The sequence below is a fragment of the Schistocerca americana genome, chromosome 10 (genome assembly GCF_021461395.2).
Source record: "Schistocerca americana isolate TAMUIC-IGC-003095 chromosome 10, iqSchAmer2.1, whole genome shotgun sequence".
Classification (NCBI taxonomy): Eukaryota; Metazoa; Arthropoda; class Insecta; order Orthoptera; family Acrididae; genus Schistocerca; species Schistocerca americana.
In genome coordinates this window covers 51,274,223-51,292,838 of record NC_060128.1, presented here as the reverse complement: position 1 = coordinate 51,292,838, position 18,616 = coordinate 51,274,223, and the positions used below count along the sequence as shown (strand labels likewise).

The 18,616-nt window shown below is 44.5% G+C and overlaps 1 protein-coding gene across 3 annotated transcripts in view; it reads right to left on the bottom strand.

Moving 5' to 3' along the window:
• The window catches only part of LOC124552487 (aminopeptidase Ey-like), a 440,551-nt gene that overhangs the window by 91,106 nt on the left and 330,829 nt on the right, over window positions 1-18,616 (bottom strand). For all 3 annotated transcript variants that reach the window (XM_047126769.1, XM_047126768.1, XM_047126770.1), the window contains exon 7: window positions 8,351-8,507. In XM_047126769.1, the coding sequence (XP_046982725.1) occupies window positions 8,351-8,507 (157 nt within the window). The remainder of the gene's footprint in view (window positions 1-8,350; window positions 8,508-18,616) is intronic.

Below are 18,616 nucleotides of genomic sequence, written 5' to 3'. Positions count from 1 at the left end.
CGCGATCCGCGTCCGCGCTGTTACTTTGCGCCAGGAAGTGTTCTGAACAAAGGAAGTGTCCAGGCGTCTGGGAGTGAACCAAAGCAATGTTGTTTGGAAATGGGGGAGATACAGAGAGACAGGAACTGTCGATTACATGCCTCTCTCAGGCCGCCCAAGGGCTATTACTGCAGAGGATGACCACTACCTACGGATTATCTTTGTAACGACGAAACCATACAGCACGGTACAGCACGGTACATGCCGAATGGACCGCTCAGGATTGGCATCACGTTCTCTTCACCGAGGAGTGTCGCATATGCCTTCAATCAGACAATCGTCGGAGACGTGTTTGGAGGCAACCCGGTCAGGCTGAACGCCTTAGACACACTGTCCAGCGAGTGCAGCACGGTGGAGGTTTCCTGATGTTTTTGGGGTGGCATTATGAGGGGGCGGACGTACGCTGCTGGTGGTCAAGGAAGGCGCCATAGCGGCTGTACGATACGTGATTGCCATCCTCCGACCGATAGTGCAACCATATCGGCAGCATATTGGCGAGGCATTCGCCTTCATGGACAACAATTCGCGCCCCCATCGTGCACATCTCATGGATGACTTCCTTCATGATAACGACATCGCTCGACTAGAGTGGCCAGCATGTTCTCCAGACATGAACATTCCTGGGATAGAAAAGGGATGTTTACGGACGAAGTGACCCACCAACCACTCTGAGGGATCTACGCCGAATAGCCGTTGAGGTGTGGGACAATCTGGACCGACAGTGCCTTGACCAACTTGTGGGTTGTATGTCACGACGAATATAGACATGTATTAATGCAAGAAGACGTGCTGCTGGGTATTAGAGGTACCGGTGTGTGCAGCAATCTCGACCACCACCTCTGAAGATTTTGCTGTATGGTGGTAGAAACTGCAATAAAACGGGTGGAAATGATGTTTATGTTGATCTCTATTCCAATTTTCTGTACAGGTTCAGGAACTCTCGGACCCGAGGTGACGAAAAACTTTTTTTGATGTGTATATAAGCGCTCCACTTATTGCTTACTGTTTCTGAATTTTCTCATGCCAGTCTTTCAAAACATATGGATACTTAAACTGAAATGGTAAAGCTTCTCATACACCTGCTTGTTTAAAAATTTGGTTAAAAAATTATCAGTTTTCTAAAATGTGGACTATTTTCATGCATACGAGACATCCTGAGACGTCTAAACCAGACATTTTCTCACGCTCCTAGCGCCTTTCTCTTCATTTTCTAATTCTCGTTCTTTGCAAATCTCTTGCTGATAGCGACGGAATAACACAGCACAGATTCTTGAAAGAAAGTGGAGTATGTCTGAGAAAAAAAAGTAATTTTTGCTATTTGGAAAAAGAAAATTAGATTTTTCGTTCATAAATTATAGCTTTTTGTGAGTGTATACAGAAAATAATATTATGAAATATTTATATAAGACGCTCTAAAAGGTGACTTTACAAAATTTCCAACTTTTTACAAATTAACAACGAAACGGACATCCAGCTTTGGGAACTCCCCTATTATAAAGCAGGAGAAGCGATCAAAAAGTTTATGTTTGAAGGCTGTACAATCCAGGAACGGTATGCTAACCAGGCGAAACCGGCGTGAGTTCTGAGGCAATCATCCTTTCCGTGCACCAGATGGAAGATACCATCTGATAAAACGCCGTGTCCTGCTGTGTGAGGAAGTCCGTAGCTGTCCGTTCCACATCCCGGTCTGACAAGAATCATTAACTCTTCAAGACCTTTATAGAGGCCGAGATCAGGATTATAAGGCAGGTGCTCGAGTCTCTCCCACTTGTTTCTACTGGGTAGAGCTGGCCTCCCGTGTCGACTGGCGTCTCGTATCGAACCACGACCGGCGCGGAACTTGGCGCACAATTCCAGAATGGTGGTTTTCGACAGACATGCTGCCCCTTACATATTCTCGAATTCTCTGACGAAAAGAATGACTGCACGCTGGTTCTGTTTGGGCGCATTTGGTAATAACGTTGCCATAGCTCACGCTGCTGCATTTACTGCACACACACCAGAAAGACACGAATTCCTCACAAGTCCCCTGCCTACGAGTCAGTGCTTGTATACCCACACCGGAGTCGCGATACATTGCAAGTACACTGCAGCCACACCATCAAACGGAAATGTTTTGATCGCCCCTTGTACATTGGTTGAGTTTTCTAGGAATGTACGTCATCAGAATTTTAACAGTGAACCACACTGCACCATTGCAGTTGTATGAGCAGCTCCATGACGCCTCTACGATTAATAAACGAACCTGTGAACATGCTATCGATTAAATATTTTGTATCCGTCTGACTTGCTTAGGATCCCAGACTCAGGAAGAGCACACAAGTATTGGTTGAACACAAGTTTTGTAAGCAAACTCCTTCGTAAGTCTGGACCAGTAGAAATGGGTGGCATCTGAGTTGTGGTGCCAAAGAAGAATTCTGAAATAAGTGTTAAGAAGAGTAGGCGAGGGAGGAAGTTTCTACAAGACCCTTGGTTGTCCATCTACTACAGCATCCAGGAATAACTGACCTGGGGCTGGAAGGAGAAGCAGGGGGGATATTAGAGATGTACAGATTATACGGTGCGGACACTTCAGCATAAGCACCACATTATATACCTGTTTCCCTAAACAGATGTGGACATTTGTGTCAGACTTCTGCAGATAAGCCACTGGTAGTTTCCAAGAAGTTGGCTAATTCAAGCCTCCAATTCATCGAGAGTTTTTGGTTTCGCGTGATAAACTTCCTCTCTCGCCCCAGCTCCAAAGAAAGAAATCAAGATAAACTTCCTCTCTCGCCCCAGCTCCAAAGAAAGATATCAAGATGGCCACAATGTCCCGACTAACGTTCTCGAAAATCGGTGTTGAGCCACAGATGGACAGGTATGCGGAATGAGGCAGGGCCCCATCTTCCGTAAAGAGTAAGTCATTGCAAATTCTCCCGTCTGGATACAACACCGTGAATATAATTTTCTACCATATCAACATAGCGTTTTGCATTCATTGTGTCCCAAATGAGATATGGTCTCGCAACATCCATGGACGACATGCTGCACGACAATGTGACCTTTGTGGGATGATGGCTTTGTTCAACAACCACCCTGGGACCATCGTTTGCCCAATAACAACAATTCTGTCGGTTAACAAACCCCACAACATGAAACACAGATTTATATGACCTCACGATAGTACTGAAAAAATTGGACCAGTCAGCATTCCAAGCGAGCATCGTTTCCCCATATTCCACATTAGATTTACTTTCATTCCAATTGATCTGTAGTGAGGAGGTCCTCCTGGATGTAAAACATGTCAGAAAAGCAATAATGCATGACAAATATTTACAACTAAAACAAATATGCTAATGTACCTTACACAGGTCCCAAGTGGAATAATCGTCATTTTTTTATGAGCATTATATGAAAGGATCATTTTACAACAATGTTCATCTACCAAGATCGCATTAATGCACTTAATTACTGAATTTCACACACACACACACACACACACACACACACACACACACACACACACACACACACACATATATATATATATATATATATATATATATATATATATATATATATATATATACATATTTTATACAAAATCAGTTGGCTCTACTGAGAAATTCCTCAATGGAGTAGAAGGAGCTGGCCGCCAATAAATCCTGTAGGGTTCTCTTAAACTGAATTTCATTGGTTGTTAAGCTTTTTATGGCTGCTGGCAAGTTATTGAAAATGTGTGTTCCTGAATAATGCACACCTTTTTGTACAAGACTAAGTGACTTTAAATCCTTCTGAAGATTATTCTTATTTATAGTATTGATTCCATGAATTGAGCTGTTGGTTTGAAAAATGATATATTTTTAATGACAGAAATTGCATGTCAAATAGAGGCTTGTTGAGACACTTCAGCAGTTCTATGGTGTGCTCCTCCCGGTTGAATTTATTATCAAGCTGTAATCCCAAGAATTTAACACTGTCCAATTCTTCTAATTATCATATGTTACGCATATACTCATGGGACACTCCTTACAGTTTCTGAACTGCATGTAGTATGTTTTTTCAATGTTTAATGACAAAGAATTGGCTACAAACCAGTGATTAATGTCCACAAATATTTTATTAGCTGATCTTTCTAAGACTACACTTGATTTGCTATTTATTCCAGTGTTTGTATCATTGGCAAACAAAACAAACTTGGCATCTGTTAATGTTACTGATGAAAGGTTTTTAGTCTTTGGGCGATAATTCTGGCAGTAATGTGGTTTCCACAAAAAAAGTTCAACTCTTTCTTCAGAATAGTACGGATTATGAGTCAAGTTAAACCAATTTCACAAGATGTCCATCTTTGTGATTTCTGAAGACTTTGTGTCAACATTTCCTGAATCACTTGCACACTGTCCTGTGTTCTGGATATTGAGAGTCAACCACTTCTCCTAACACCTGACACAGAATCTGTGTCCAATACCTACGAGCGGTAGTTTCTTACGATCTTTGCATCTACTGAGGAATAACGTCCTTTCACAACAAATCACCATACTTCGTACAGGGATGCCAGCTGAGCTCACTCGTGCAAGATTAGACACTCCACCACAGTCCAGCACTGATGACTTCAAAGACATAAATGAGACATCTGTCATATATGTATATATAAATCAGAGTGTACACATATGTATATGTCCAGGGTCTCCTCGCAAACCTCTTGATCGATTTCAGCCAAATCTGACACAGAAATAGCAGACCTCGTGAGTATCAGCACTGTGGGGCTTATAGCCTCCTAGCTGCAGTAGGAGGGAGCTACTGGCAAATACATCAAATATATGTTTATCCCAGCCTCTGCCATATAGGTTGCCCTGCACAACAGACGTGTTGTATGGGAATAGTGTTGGCCTGCCTTATCAAGCTGATTTATAGCCTGTTCTGCATGACAAATGAGTTGTGGGAGTAGTGTTGGCCTACTTCAGTGAAATGTATTGCAGGGGCTACATTTGCCAGCGAAATTGGCTGGGGATAGGTTGAGGTGGATAGAGGATGAGGCAGACAGTGTGAGGGGGAGGAGGGAACAGGGGGAGGAGAGGAGGGGGAGATGCCTTAGACAGGTGAAAAGTGCAGAGGGGTAATGGGCAGGTGGAAAAGGAAGAGGGAGAGACAGAGATTGAAAAAGAAAAAGGTGAACAAGGTTATGGTCAGTGTGAGGGGGGGGGGGCAGGTATGGCCAGAGAGAGAGGGTGAAGTAAATGGACAAAGAGAGGAAGAGGAGGCGATAAAAGACATGGGAGAGTAAAGAGGAGAAGATAGACGAGAGGAGACGATGAGGTGGACTGACAGAGGAAGAAAAAAGTGACACAGAGAGAGGGGAGAGGTGTGTTCATTAAATGTGTATAACGCATATGCAGTCTAAGCTGTAATGAAGAGGCTAGTAATGTTAGAAATTCTAACACTGTAAGAAACAAAATGTTTTTTGTTTCATGAAAATTGGTAAACTATTAAACGAGTTATAAACAATTTCCAATTAGAAATTAATTCTCGCCTATCCTGTAGACGATATTGGATGTTGTTGTTACATAGTGAAAAAAAAACTGTCACAAGATGCAGTTGTGGCCTGAACTCCAGGCAGGCCTCCACAACCGGGCGACTGCTCCGTGGGCCAGCTGCCAAAGTGACTCCGCAGCTACGAGCTGCAGCGGAGCTGGAGCAGCGGCCTGCGACGCGCTGTTCTGCCTTCGCTGGTCGACTCTGCTATCACTCGATGTAGCCGAATACGGCGTTTTCTCGGTCGAGTAGTGTAGTGTCGCGGAATAGTAAAGAGTTGGAAACGTGAAATATTGTCGAAGTTTCGTTGCCTATGCCGAGAGCCAGAGGCAGTAAGTTAGCCAAGAGGTAAGAGGATTGCGCATGTATCAGAATGTGTCGTCACACAGGGGCAATGGCCTGGTTACACACAACAGGCGAGAGAGAATTGCTTAGCACGCGGGTTTGTGTTAGACGGAGACTTTCGTAGAGTGCAAGACAGAGGTATAGCGACAGCTGTACTGCATTTCGTAACTTCGCGTAAGTCTGCCGTAACAACACGTAACTCTGTCGCAAGAACACGTAAGGGGCGAGTACGACAGATGAATCAGCAGTATAAGTGGATCGAATGCGTTCATTACAAACGAGCATGACGCCAGGACGTCGGTGGTGCTTCCTTTAAATACGCCAGCTTTGACAGCAACAAGGCACTCGCACTCGCAGTTAGACTTGCAGTCAGATGTGTACTGGGTCGCTGCGTAGCGCTCAGCTCGGCGATCGACACGTTAATCTTTATTAAGGAGATGCTGCTGTAAGGGCGGCCCGTCGAGCAGCAGACGTGAGGGGACGGTACCAGCTCTGGTCCCCTCTGCTGCCGCTGTCAGTCGTCGACCCAGGATCAGCAGACATCGCGGGAGACTCGCTCGCCGCCAATGCCGACCACATCGGTGAGCCGTCGTCGAGACCGTGCGGGGCCTAGGCCCCGTGCATCCGCCGTCACAACCGGGTGAGCCGACGACGCCGGGGGACTGCAGCCCGTTCCGCCCGTCCACAGCGGAGGAGCCACCAGGAGGAGCGGGGAAGAAGACGGGGTGGGATAGAGTACACCCCGCACTACGAGAACGCCTCTGGCGCCGACAGCGCCGGGACTCCAACCCGGAGCCTCCTACGCGCAGCGGCCTGCTGTCCGCCGCCGGGCCGGCCTCTGTGCCGGGCGCCGCCAGCCACGCGCGGCCGATGTAAGGACATTCCTCCGCTACGTCACAGCACGCGGCGCTGCGCTAGCAAGACTGTGCGGCCCGGAGCTGGTGTCATCGCTACGAGTCAGCGAGGACTCGGGGAAGGTCGTTGATATCACCAAGCCACATTGTACTCGGCAGGAATAAAGGTGTCACGAATTAATAATGCCTCTTTGGCGTCTCTGACGCGTCCACAGTCATTTGCTAGCATCCTGACAACTGGAGAGATCACCGCCCGGCCATCCAGTCCACCATAGGCGACCGGGACCACCGGGGCGCCTACAGTACGTGACGTGCGCCAGCCACCTGTCGTAACACACCTGCCCGGTGGGAGGACAAGTCCTCCCAGCTCAGTCAGTAGCAAAGTTTCTCGAGTATCGAGCATTCGACTGGCCCACTGTCCACAGCAGTCGTCTATTGTACGGCTGAGCTACTTCGGCCCCATCGAGCACTCTCACTGACCGGACGAAGCTGCTGATCCGTGCACTGTTAGCTAGATCTGACGCTTCTGGGCTTCGAAGTGGATCCACTGTAGCTCGGCCACTCAGTGGGTGTTACCGACAGATATTCCGGCCAGTCCCCAAGGGTCCCGGTTTCGACACGCGGTCTGCACATTTCCTGAAAGTATTACGAATCACCGACGGTACTGTGCCCGGTACAGTCCTACATCACTGAGCTCTCGAGGCGACTTGCACCAGCAAAGTCGCCTTCTGCCAACAGCTGTCGCTGTCTCAGTGTACCACTACGAACAAAACTCCCTTGCCACTGGGCTTGTCCACCACGTGGGCTGCTACCATCAAACTACCGTATAGATGGCGTCAGTTAGCCAAGAATGTTCTTGTCGAGTTATTATTCTCTACTCCACGCATGCTGCAGTACTGGAGAACTTAAGTGATGATCAAAGTGATCGCTCAGTTAGGAAGGAATCTATGGACAGCAGCCCCTGTTTTGATTGGGCAAGGTTCAAAATGGTTCAAATGGCTCTGAGCATTATGGGACTTAACTTCTGAGGTCATCACTCCCCTAGAACTTAGAACTACTTAAACCTAACTAACCTAAGGACATCACACACAACCATGCCCGAAGCAGGATTCGAACCTGCGACCGTAGCGGTCACGCGGTTCCAGACTGTGGCGCCTAGAACCGCTCGGCCACTCCGGCCGGCGATTGGGCAAGAATGGTAATTTTCCTACACATCAGTCAGCAGGCCTGAAAATTGTGTAATGTACTGCTCAAAGTGGTTGCTCAAATAAAATGACAAATAGAAATTTAGACAGCTGAAGTTGTTTTGATTTATACTTATCAGCAAGGTTCCACAACCATCTGTAGGAAGATGGACTTGGATCATACAACAGCTTCCCACACAGTCAACTCTGCACTCAGTACTCGCCGGCCTTAAGAATTGGAAAAGATGGAAGGCCGCATCAAAGCAGTTGAAAGGCTGACAACTTAAAGACAAAGTAAGTAGCGATGGCCATTATCCTTCGATCTATTAGCATATGGCGAAACGGTCAGTCGCACAGTCTGCGAGCAGATGGCAGAGACTGAATGACGTGTTGTCGCAGCTCGTGCAGACCGACCTTTCTTGTAGGAGATGGTGTCGAAGATCTGCGAGATCTCGTTGGGGTTCTTGAGCTTGACAGAGAGTGCGTGCGACGTCTCCAAGGCGTCGAACTTGAGTACTGTCAGCATGTTGGTAAGCGCGTCCGCCTCCAGCGTCTTCCAGTTCGGGTGCGCCTGTCAACACAAAGGCCGCCATCTCAATAAACAGCTGAGGTGTGGCAAACTGATCAGCTAATTTAGCTCATTTCCAGATGCAGAGAACCAAACGGCGTTGTTGTGGGCCAGTATGTACACGGTGATTTAGTTGCCCCTACCGATGTCGTTTTATGCAACCCACAATGTTACATCTGGCCGACAAAAACCACGGGCGAGATTTTAATTTTCTCCCACTCGATGCGCGCAAATTACTAGTCCTACATAAAAAATAGGATTCTTTCTAGGAAATTTAATGCAGCTAAATTCTGTAGTGGGATATATTTTCGGAATAGTTCACGGATTTCGAGCTATACCAGGAAAAACGCACGAAAGTGACCTGGAAATGCACTCCACCCCCACACTCATCCTTCATCAGTCAGGATTTCTAGTATGTTGCTTGTGTCATTGGCTCCTACATACTACAAAAATTTCCGAACACATGAACTATTCTCGATATTCGACGTATTTTGATCCCTTGCCGTTACGCCATCACCATAGTCAGCCTTTCATTTATATTATCAATACGACTTTCGTAAAAGTTACTTTAAAACTAATTTTGTTGACAATCAAATTCAAACTTAAGTCTTATCAGTATAGCAGTTTCGTAGTCAGAAGGCGTGACGAATACAACGATATAATTACTTACTTTATGCTGATAAAATTCACAAAACTGCTACGGAAAATTTACAGAGACGTCAATTTTACAGTCGACTAAGGCGGTAGTGTAATAAAGCGAAAATGTGTCCCACTAAAATTTAACTATATTGGATTTCCTACAAAAAGACCCGATACTTTTTTTCTGTAGGACTATTAGTTTACACATAGCGAGCGAGAGAATATGAAAATCTCGCACGCGATTTTTCAAGGCCAGATATGAAATTGAAAGTTGCATAAAACGACATTGGTAGAAGCAGCTGAATCAGCCTACATAAGGAGCGGTCAAATTAGAACAGGACAGGCGGAAGAAGTAAGTAAACTGTTCATTATTTGGAAACTAATCGCCACAACTGCTAACAAATTTATCCCACTGTTGCACAAGACGGTTGCTGCCTACAGAACCACGATTGTATGTACGTCTTCATCCGCAGAAGATCGATGGCCACCAATGTCCTTCCTCAGTGCTATAAAAATATGGAAATCGTATGGCCAGGCATAATGGCTTCCCAGAAAAACTTCTGCCACGTGGTTGAGAGAACAGGCGCACCAGCCCCACGAAACACGAAAGCCATGATTACCTTTTTACTTTTTTTTTCTCTCTTTCTGGAAGGCGCGATAGTTAACGCACAGTGGTAAATTGACACATTGCAAAAATTGAAGTGTGCCATCGTCTAGTCCAAACGCCCAGGTTTGTTGAAGGATGACGTCATTCTGTTGCAGGATAGTGGCAGCCCACAAGATGCACAGTACACTGCAGAAGATTCGTTGGGAAGGCCTTACACATCCTCCGTACAATCCTCATCTCTCCCCATTCAGTTTCCGTATTTTTGGAGTGTGAACAAAGACATCCGTGACCATCGATTTCCTTCGGATGTAGAGGTGTACTTCTGTCCACAATCGTGGTTCCGTAGGTGACCGCAAACATTTTTCCCATGAAGCCACACAGTGTGATAAATATACACTACTGACCATTAAAATTGCTACACCAAGAAGAAATGCAGACGATAAACGGGTATTCATTGGACAAATATATTATGCTAGAGCTGAAATGTGATTACATTTTCGCGCAATTTGGGTCCATAGATCCTAAGAAATCAGTACCCAGAAGAACCACCTCTGGCCGTAATAACGGCCTTGATACACCTGGGCATTGAGTCAAACAGAACTTGGATGGCGTGTACAGGTACAGCTGCCCATGCAGCTTCAACACGATACCACAGTTCATCAAGGGTAGTGACTGGCGTATTGTGACGAGCCAGTTGCTCGGCCACCATTGACCAGAAGTTTTCAGTTGGTGAGAGATCTGGAGAATGTGCTGGCCAGGGCAGCAGACGAACATTTTCTGTATCCAGAAAGACATTTAAATCTATACATCTTAATATATTTGCCCTTTTTTCACTTGTTAGCCTCAGTACCCATGCCGCGTAAAGTAACATCATACATGATGTCATATTGTATAACACGACACACGCCAACGTGTCATCCGACACGGCATTTGTCACATCGTGCAATATCACACAGTGTGTCTCTGAAGCTTAGGATGCACGCATCCTCACTGTGGATTATTTCTTATTACATGTGCATCCCCACTTTCGGATACTTTCTATTGCAGATGCATCCCACACCCTAGTAGCACATGCATTCAGGTCTATTTGTTCTTACACCACTCACCACGTATGTAACAGGGTGTGGTCCCCTCAGCAAAAAAGTCAAATCCCTCCACCCAGAAATCAAAAAATTGTTTTAGCATCCCCCCAGCACCAAGTCCACACTAAATATTTTTACTAGCTATTACAAATATGCTCTTCAGCCGTATGATATTGTATATTGTTTACTATGGCTGGGGAATCTTCTGGATTTTGGGCACAGGATCAAGGACCTAGTGTATTAACTTGAGATACAGGTGTGACAACACCTTGCAGCTAAGAGAGCTCACTGTGACGGGGAAGCATGGTTAGCTCATAGAAAAGTGCGAATATGTCACGGTGTTTTGATTTAATTGTCTTTGAATCCGCCAGATAAGTCGGAAATGTAGTGCCTTACTCTTACACCAGTGGCTGTGCTCAGGACATATTCGCCTTTTCTTGGGCTACAACAGGGCCGGGTGTCACTCTGGTCACCAGCTTTTACTCCACCACTTTTTTGACACTAGACCGCCATAACTTGGCAACCGATGGAGATTCTTGTTGAGTCTGGCAACGAATGATCTGGTGTAGGTATTTCTTTATCTTTCAAACCACGTTGCTTATATCGTGACAACGTACAAAACTTTCACGAAACAACAGCACGACTATTAATTAAATGTATCTGTCATTCTTCTTACGGATTTTCAATGAATTCACACAAGTTTGGAACACATGAGTGGTGCATAGAAAAGGAACAAAAATGTGTTTTTTGCACGTTAAACCCGAATGAAGCTAGATTTTTGAAAGCATGTTTCCTAATTTATCGTAAGAATGTATTTTTTCTATATTTGAATCACTTTAAATCGTTCCCATGCATTCAATTCACGTAAGAATGAATTTTACGGTGCTACATTTAGCTAGTCTAAATCATCGTGCACTAAATGTATTTGCAGTTGCGAATACGGAAGACTGTCAGCTGTGAAATGGAATGATGACAATCAAAATTGTTGCCAAACCAGGACTCGAACACGGATACCCCGCTTATCACGAGCGGTCGCCCTACCATTTTTTTAAAATATTAACCGGGACAGTGGAAAATGTGTGCCCCGACTGCAACTCGAACCCGGGATCTCCTGTTTACATGGCAGACGCTCTAACCCACTGAGCCTTTTTTTTCTTTTCCTAGCAGATTAAAGACTTAGAGAAAGCTTTTGACAATGCTGACTAGAATACTCTCCTTCAAATTCTGAAGGTGGCAGGGGTAAAATACAGGGACTGAAAGGCTATTTACAATTTGTACAGAAACCAGATGGCGGTTATAAGAGTCGAGGGGTACGAAAGGGCAACAGTGGTTGGGAAGGGAGTGAGACAGGGTTGTAGCCTCTCCCCGACGCTATTCAATCTGTATATTGAGCAAACAGTAAAGGAAACAAAAGAAAAGTTCGGAGTAGGTATTCAAATCCATGGAGAAGAAATAAAAACTTTGAGGTTCGCCGATGACATTGTAATTCTGTCGGAGACAGCAAAGGACTTGGAAGAGCAGTTGAACGGAATGGACAGTGTCTTGAAAGGAGGGTATAAGATGAACATCAACAAAAGCAAAACGAGGATAATGGAATGTAGTCGAATTAAGTCGGGTGATGCTGAGGGAATTAGATTAGGAAATGAGAGACTTAAAGTACTAACGGAGTTTTTCTATTTGGGGAGCAAAATAACTGGTGATGGATGAAGTAGAGAGGATATGAAATGTAGACTGGCAATGGCATGGAAAGCCTTTCTGAAGAAGAGAAATTTGTTAACATCGAGTATTGATTCAAGTGTCAGAAAGATGTTTCTGAAAGTATTTATATGGAGCGTAGCGATCTATGGAAGTGAAACGTGGACGATAAATAGTTTAGACAAGAAGAGAATAGAAGCTTTCGAAATGTGGTGCTACAGAATAATGCTGAAGATTAGATGGGTAGATCACATAACTAATGAGACGGTATTGAATAGAATTGGGGAGAAGAGGAGTTTGTGGCACAACTTGACTAGAAGAAGGGATCGGTTGGTAGGACATGTTCTGAGGCATCAAGGGATCACCAATTTAGTACTGGAGGGCAGCGTGGAGGGTAAAAATCGTAGAGGGAGACCAAGAGATGAATACACTAAGCAGATTCAGAAGGATGTAGGTTGCAGTAAGTACTGGGAGATGAAGAAGCTTGCACAGGATAGAGAAGCATGGAGAGCTGCATCAAACCAGTCTCAGGACTGAAGTCCACAACAACAACAACAACAACAGCAGCAGCAGATTAAAATTGTGTGTTGGACCGAGACTCGAACTCGGGATCTTTGCCTTTTACGGGCAAGTGCTCTACTAACTTTTTTTTTACACTATGATATTAGCAAATAAAAATAATGCACCCCAACCGAGGATCGAATCCTCGACATCCTGCATATAAACCCAAAACTCTAACCACTGCTTTTTTTTCTTTATTTTTTGCACACAGGAAACACACCGAAATATACACTCCAATGGCAGTGTATTCCTTCACAACACGAAAATCTGCACTCGGTTTTTCCTTTTTGTTTTCTTTTTTTAAGGAACTTATCGAAGGCAATCAATTAAGATAACACAAAAGAAGTCATTTCGACAAAAACAAAAAAACAAAAGGATTAAATCAGAAAAATGTATGTGAAGGAACGGGGCGTCAATTTTAACGTGCCCAGACCTTCTTTCCTCCATCACTTCTACATCGTGGAACGTCTAAATCCAAACAAGAGTGTCCACAAAAAAGGGGGAATGTCAACTCATCCAGCGCCTTGTCGATGGAAAACAATATACAGCATACTAGAAAAAAATTTCCGGTAACGCGGCAACCTGAGCCTCGTCCAGTGGGCTGTGGCCATATATTGGGAACAGGCACACGGATCTGCGTCATATCCACTCACCATCACGTAGTGGACATAATGTCCACCAAGATACATGATCGTATTGTTCTTCGATCGGGGAAAGAAGACTGAATTGGGACGAACGAGAATCTCCACGAGATAGCCGCCTCCGGCGTCCTGAGTAGAAAAGCCAGTTGTCGGGGAAGCCATGTCCAGTGGCCGTGACCGCAGGAGATCAACCGATGATATAATGTATCATTTTCATGGCAACGATCCGTCACATTGAGACCAATACGAAAAAGTCGCACTTTGGTTAAGTACAATATAATGATCAACTTGCTACCACGAGGACGCCACTTCCAGCAGGAAAATCAGGAGGCTGATCCAGGTCGGTTTTGGTGACAGGGCTTCCACAAAGGGAACACTATGAGGAATTGGCCAGAGGCTTAACAGCATTTTTAGGGAGAGATTCGCTTGGGAAAGGATATTTAGTCCTAAATAACTGACCTCAAGAAAAAATTGCTTAACGTGCCGTAGTTTATAACTAATCCTACCAATTACCAATACCTACCGGAGGTGTTAAGCTCGCAGGTCGGATACAGTCATTAAGGCGAGCTGTTAGTGACGGGGGGGGGGGAGACACGTTGACACGTTGAAACGGTGCGACGGATGAATAAGACACAGGCCTTAACCTGAATGGCAGGGAAGCCCAAACCTCCCAGCAGACGGGGGCGCGCCATTACCCCGTAGCGCACTCGAAATATAGAGTTGCGCCGGATAAACCTGACAGTTAAACGTTGTAACTTGCGGTAGATTATTGCAGGAAGTGGAAAGATTTGCGCAATAAAATAAGCCTTACTTAACACATACGTTTCCATGGCCCGGACCTTATGAAAAAGCGAGAGGGAATTACGCTCGTGTTCAATGATTGCTCCCTGAATCTTATCCGTGATAGATTTCCAGTTTATCGTAGCCATCTTTAGCGAACAACTGTCAATAATAGCACCCAACGATCGATATCGGGTGAGCTTCAAAGTCCATGGAATTTCAACAGCGTCAAATCCTTGCAAACTGAGTAAGCGACATTTCTGGTCATTAACACGCGCTCCCGTAAAACGACAAAAGGAATCCAAAACTTCCTTCAGCAATGGTATATCATCATGGATACGGAGAAGAACCATAACGTCATCAGCAAATGCATGAACGGTAAGCCTTTCTCCCAACAGAGACCAGCCACGCAAACCAGCATCTATAGTTCGCAATAAGGGTTCCAGAAACAGCACGTAGAGCGACATAGATAATGGACTCCCTTGAATGACGCCCTGACACACCGCGATGCGGAAGTAAGACGGCCATTTACCTCAATGGACGCCTGAAAACCAGTGATTAGAGAGCTAAACAGAAGTCGTGCAGCATCGTTAAAACCAACAGTCGATAATACTCGCATAAGGAGTCCATGATTAACGCGGTCGAACGCTTGGTGAAAATCAATGAAAAGCAAAGCGCTTGGCACGGGAATGGTGGAAGCAATCGAAATTAAGTCACGACATTCAGCAACGGGAGTCAGCAGAGTACGACCCGGAAGACAACTTTGATGGCTCGCGATGATGGTAGGCAACAATACCGATAGTCGGCTACTTACCGCTCGCGCCACTATTTCATAATCATGATTAAAGAGGGTTATCGGGCGTACCTGATCCACACGCAAACGACCCGGCTTTTTGGGTATCAGAACGATTTTAGCAACGTTAAAGCTGGGAGAGAGAGGGCCTCCGTGGAATACTTCATTCACCAAGGAAGTTATCGTATCTCCTGTCAGGGGCCAAAATCGAACATATAATTCCTTGGGAAGGCCATTGGGGCCAGGCGATTTGTGGCAGGGAGAACGAGCCACAATATCAAGTATATCACCGCGATGGAATACAGAGAAAAACTCTTCCTGGAGATCTGGCGTGAGCAAACTATCAAACAAGGAGGTGGAATCATCAGATGGCGGACCGTCTGAATCCGCTTCAGTATCGACGCGACGAACACGAGCTGTTTTGCGGGGATACACGAGCTCGCTGCCACTGCCTGCCTGCCTGCCTGCCTGCCACACGGCCACTGCAAACAAACCCACAACACTGTCTGGCCTGTGTCGCTGTAACAACAACGACGCTGTACTATTGTACATATAAGTAAATTTTTTTTCCATCTGATTTTTCGATAAACTAGTGTAATTGATGTTCTGATTTCATTTCTTTTTCATGTCATTGTGTTAAGAAAACTGTAAATAAGTTTCAATGTGAAGATTAATGTTTATGTCAAATGTCAAGTAATATTGTAATAGAATTGAAATGTAACAAATCTTGAAACTGTTTTAAGATGTTTAAAATTGTAACTGTGCGTCTGGTCCATACGTAGGCAATGTGCTAGGATATGTAGAATGCAAAACCTCGGGTGAATACCCGGTCGGTCAGGGAGCGGTAAAAGGTGGATGGCAGGCGAGCGCGGGAAAATGCACGCGGGCGCTGCACGGCACAACGGACACAGTAGTAGTTGGAGTTTGGCACTGGTCTGAGCAACACCTTCTGGAGCGAGGAGGCTCTCCTGGAAGACGTAGCTTCACTGAGCCCCGGGTATGCCGTTCCAACGCCCACACAGCATGGCAAAATTCCACAGGCACTAAATGGAAAAGTATTGCGACGCTAAGAAGAATTAAAGTGCCGATTCGTCAAGAGCCATAGCTCTGGTTGTATGTGTGCTCTGTGCCTCGCCATCTCGCCGCCCGCCAACCGCCGGATCGATACTAGCAGGTTGAAAATTGTAGTACTGTATTCGTATGGACCATAGAGTGAACTGTTCAATAATAACCTAAATTTCACCACAACTTTCCCATCATTTAATTATCCTCACAACTAACCTAGACAGGGTCCTTTCCTAATGTTTTGCAATCCGAGTGTCCCGAAATAAAACATTAAATTTTGTGTTAATGATAATTACTTGCAGGCCTAGCTATGTTAGAATGGTGTACAAAGAACTGTTTTGTTAATGAACCAGTAAATGAATAACGAAGGTCTAACGAAGTTGAAAAATAACTTTAATATCGATATAGTAATGAAGTTTAATTATTTCGAGACAGATATAAAGGTGTTTAAATGAGCAGTAAATAAGATAAAAAGAGTAGTAACTCATATACTGGAAATCTTGAACGCATAATAATTTCAGTAATCAATTTTTTTAATACAGTGATCATAACAGCTTCACGAACCCCCCCTTTTATTCATTTGAACTCTGTAGTGTTCTAAATTGGTTTGACCAGCAAAAGTTAAAGTCAATATAAAAGGCAAAATTAAAATTGACATTTTGTGTGTGGCTCAAAAGTGCTATTTCTAGGGTAACCTATGCCCGATTTTAATCAGATTAATAGACAACATAAAGTTTTGTAGTATACATTGTAGTATAGTGTTATGTATTAATGGTTTTTCCATATGAGTACAGAACGTGAAACTATCAGTTCAATAAATTTTCTGGTTCTAAAATTCTACTATATTATGCAGTGTTACTACGTGTTGTTTTGCGTGAATATACACTAACTTGTGCAGGGAAGAAACTCAGTTAATGCCTAATTAGGCTGGCGATCGTATTATTATTAAATTGGTAGCATCTTCAGTGTTGCTTTTGGCCCATCCTGACGTGTAATTGCATTTCGAACTTGCTTGACGGATCATTGTTATTACAGAGTGGGTGTAAGTCTGATTTGCCACCATTCAGGTACACGCGGTCGATATCTATACGAAAATCCTTTCTCGTAAGGTGAACCCCGCTCAGTTACCATAGTACAGGCTTTAAGGAGTACTGTGTGTGCCCCACGTGCGCTTTACATCGCGTTCCTGCAGTCTACGATGTCAGGGAGCTTCAACTGAAACTCATTTCTGTTACCGATAACAGTGCAATAGTTTCATTAGTTTCATATTGTAAAAAATAAAAGGTATTCGTACGATGCGGGCTGTAAATTTGAAGTAATAGCATACGCAGAAGAAGATGCCAACAGAGCAGCTGATCTGCATTTCGGCCCTCCGGCAACAGAAAAAAATGGCGATTGGCGAATTAGTAAGGAAGAACTGAAAGAAACGAGGAAGACCATATGTGGAAATACAGGACTGAAAGCAAAATGGGTAAAACTGGGAGATGACGTAGTGAAATGTATTCGAGGACACGGTGATATGGCATCAGAATGATTCAAATACACGCCCGTAAGCTTGCGCTACAGTGGAACTTGAGAGACTTTGAGGGAGTAATTCGTTCGTGCTACAAGTTTATAGGGCGTTATGATCTTGGCATGCGAACTAAAACGATAATATCTCAGAAAACGCCGCAAGAGTAGAAAGAGAAAATATTATCTTTGCATCGCTTTATTATTCAAAATCGAAAGAAAACCAGTGCGAAACTAAGCCAGATAGCAAACATGGACGAAAATCCTCTAACATCTGATGTGCTGAGTAGCAGAACTATTGCCATGAAAGACGCTAATGATCATTTTCCAGCGCAAAACAATGCCGCCGAAACGTTGTGAAATAGGGCCGGTGTTGTTGACGTACGTGACAAGGACTGGCCGGTGTGAAAGTGTGGTCCAACAGAATGTGGGAGAGAAGGAAAGGTGCTGTATTGAAGAAGAGTTCTCGTGCTACTTTAGTTTAGCAGTCATTTGGGAAATTCGGTGAAAGAGAAATTGAGACAGGGAAATACAGAGCTTGCTGTTATTGGGGAAGGACTTTGTTTACAATTGTAACCTGTCAATGTCTCGATAAATAGACCATTTGAAAGAGTTGTAAGATGGCAAGAACTGTGCCCCTTACATGAAGTCATTAAAGACCGCCGAACTCACGTTGAGTGAACAGTAGGGCTGAACAAAAATGACTGACAAGGCACAATGCATCTTGTAGAGGGTATAGT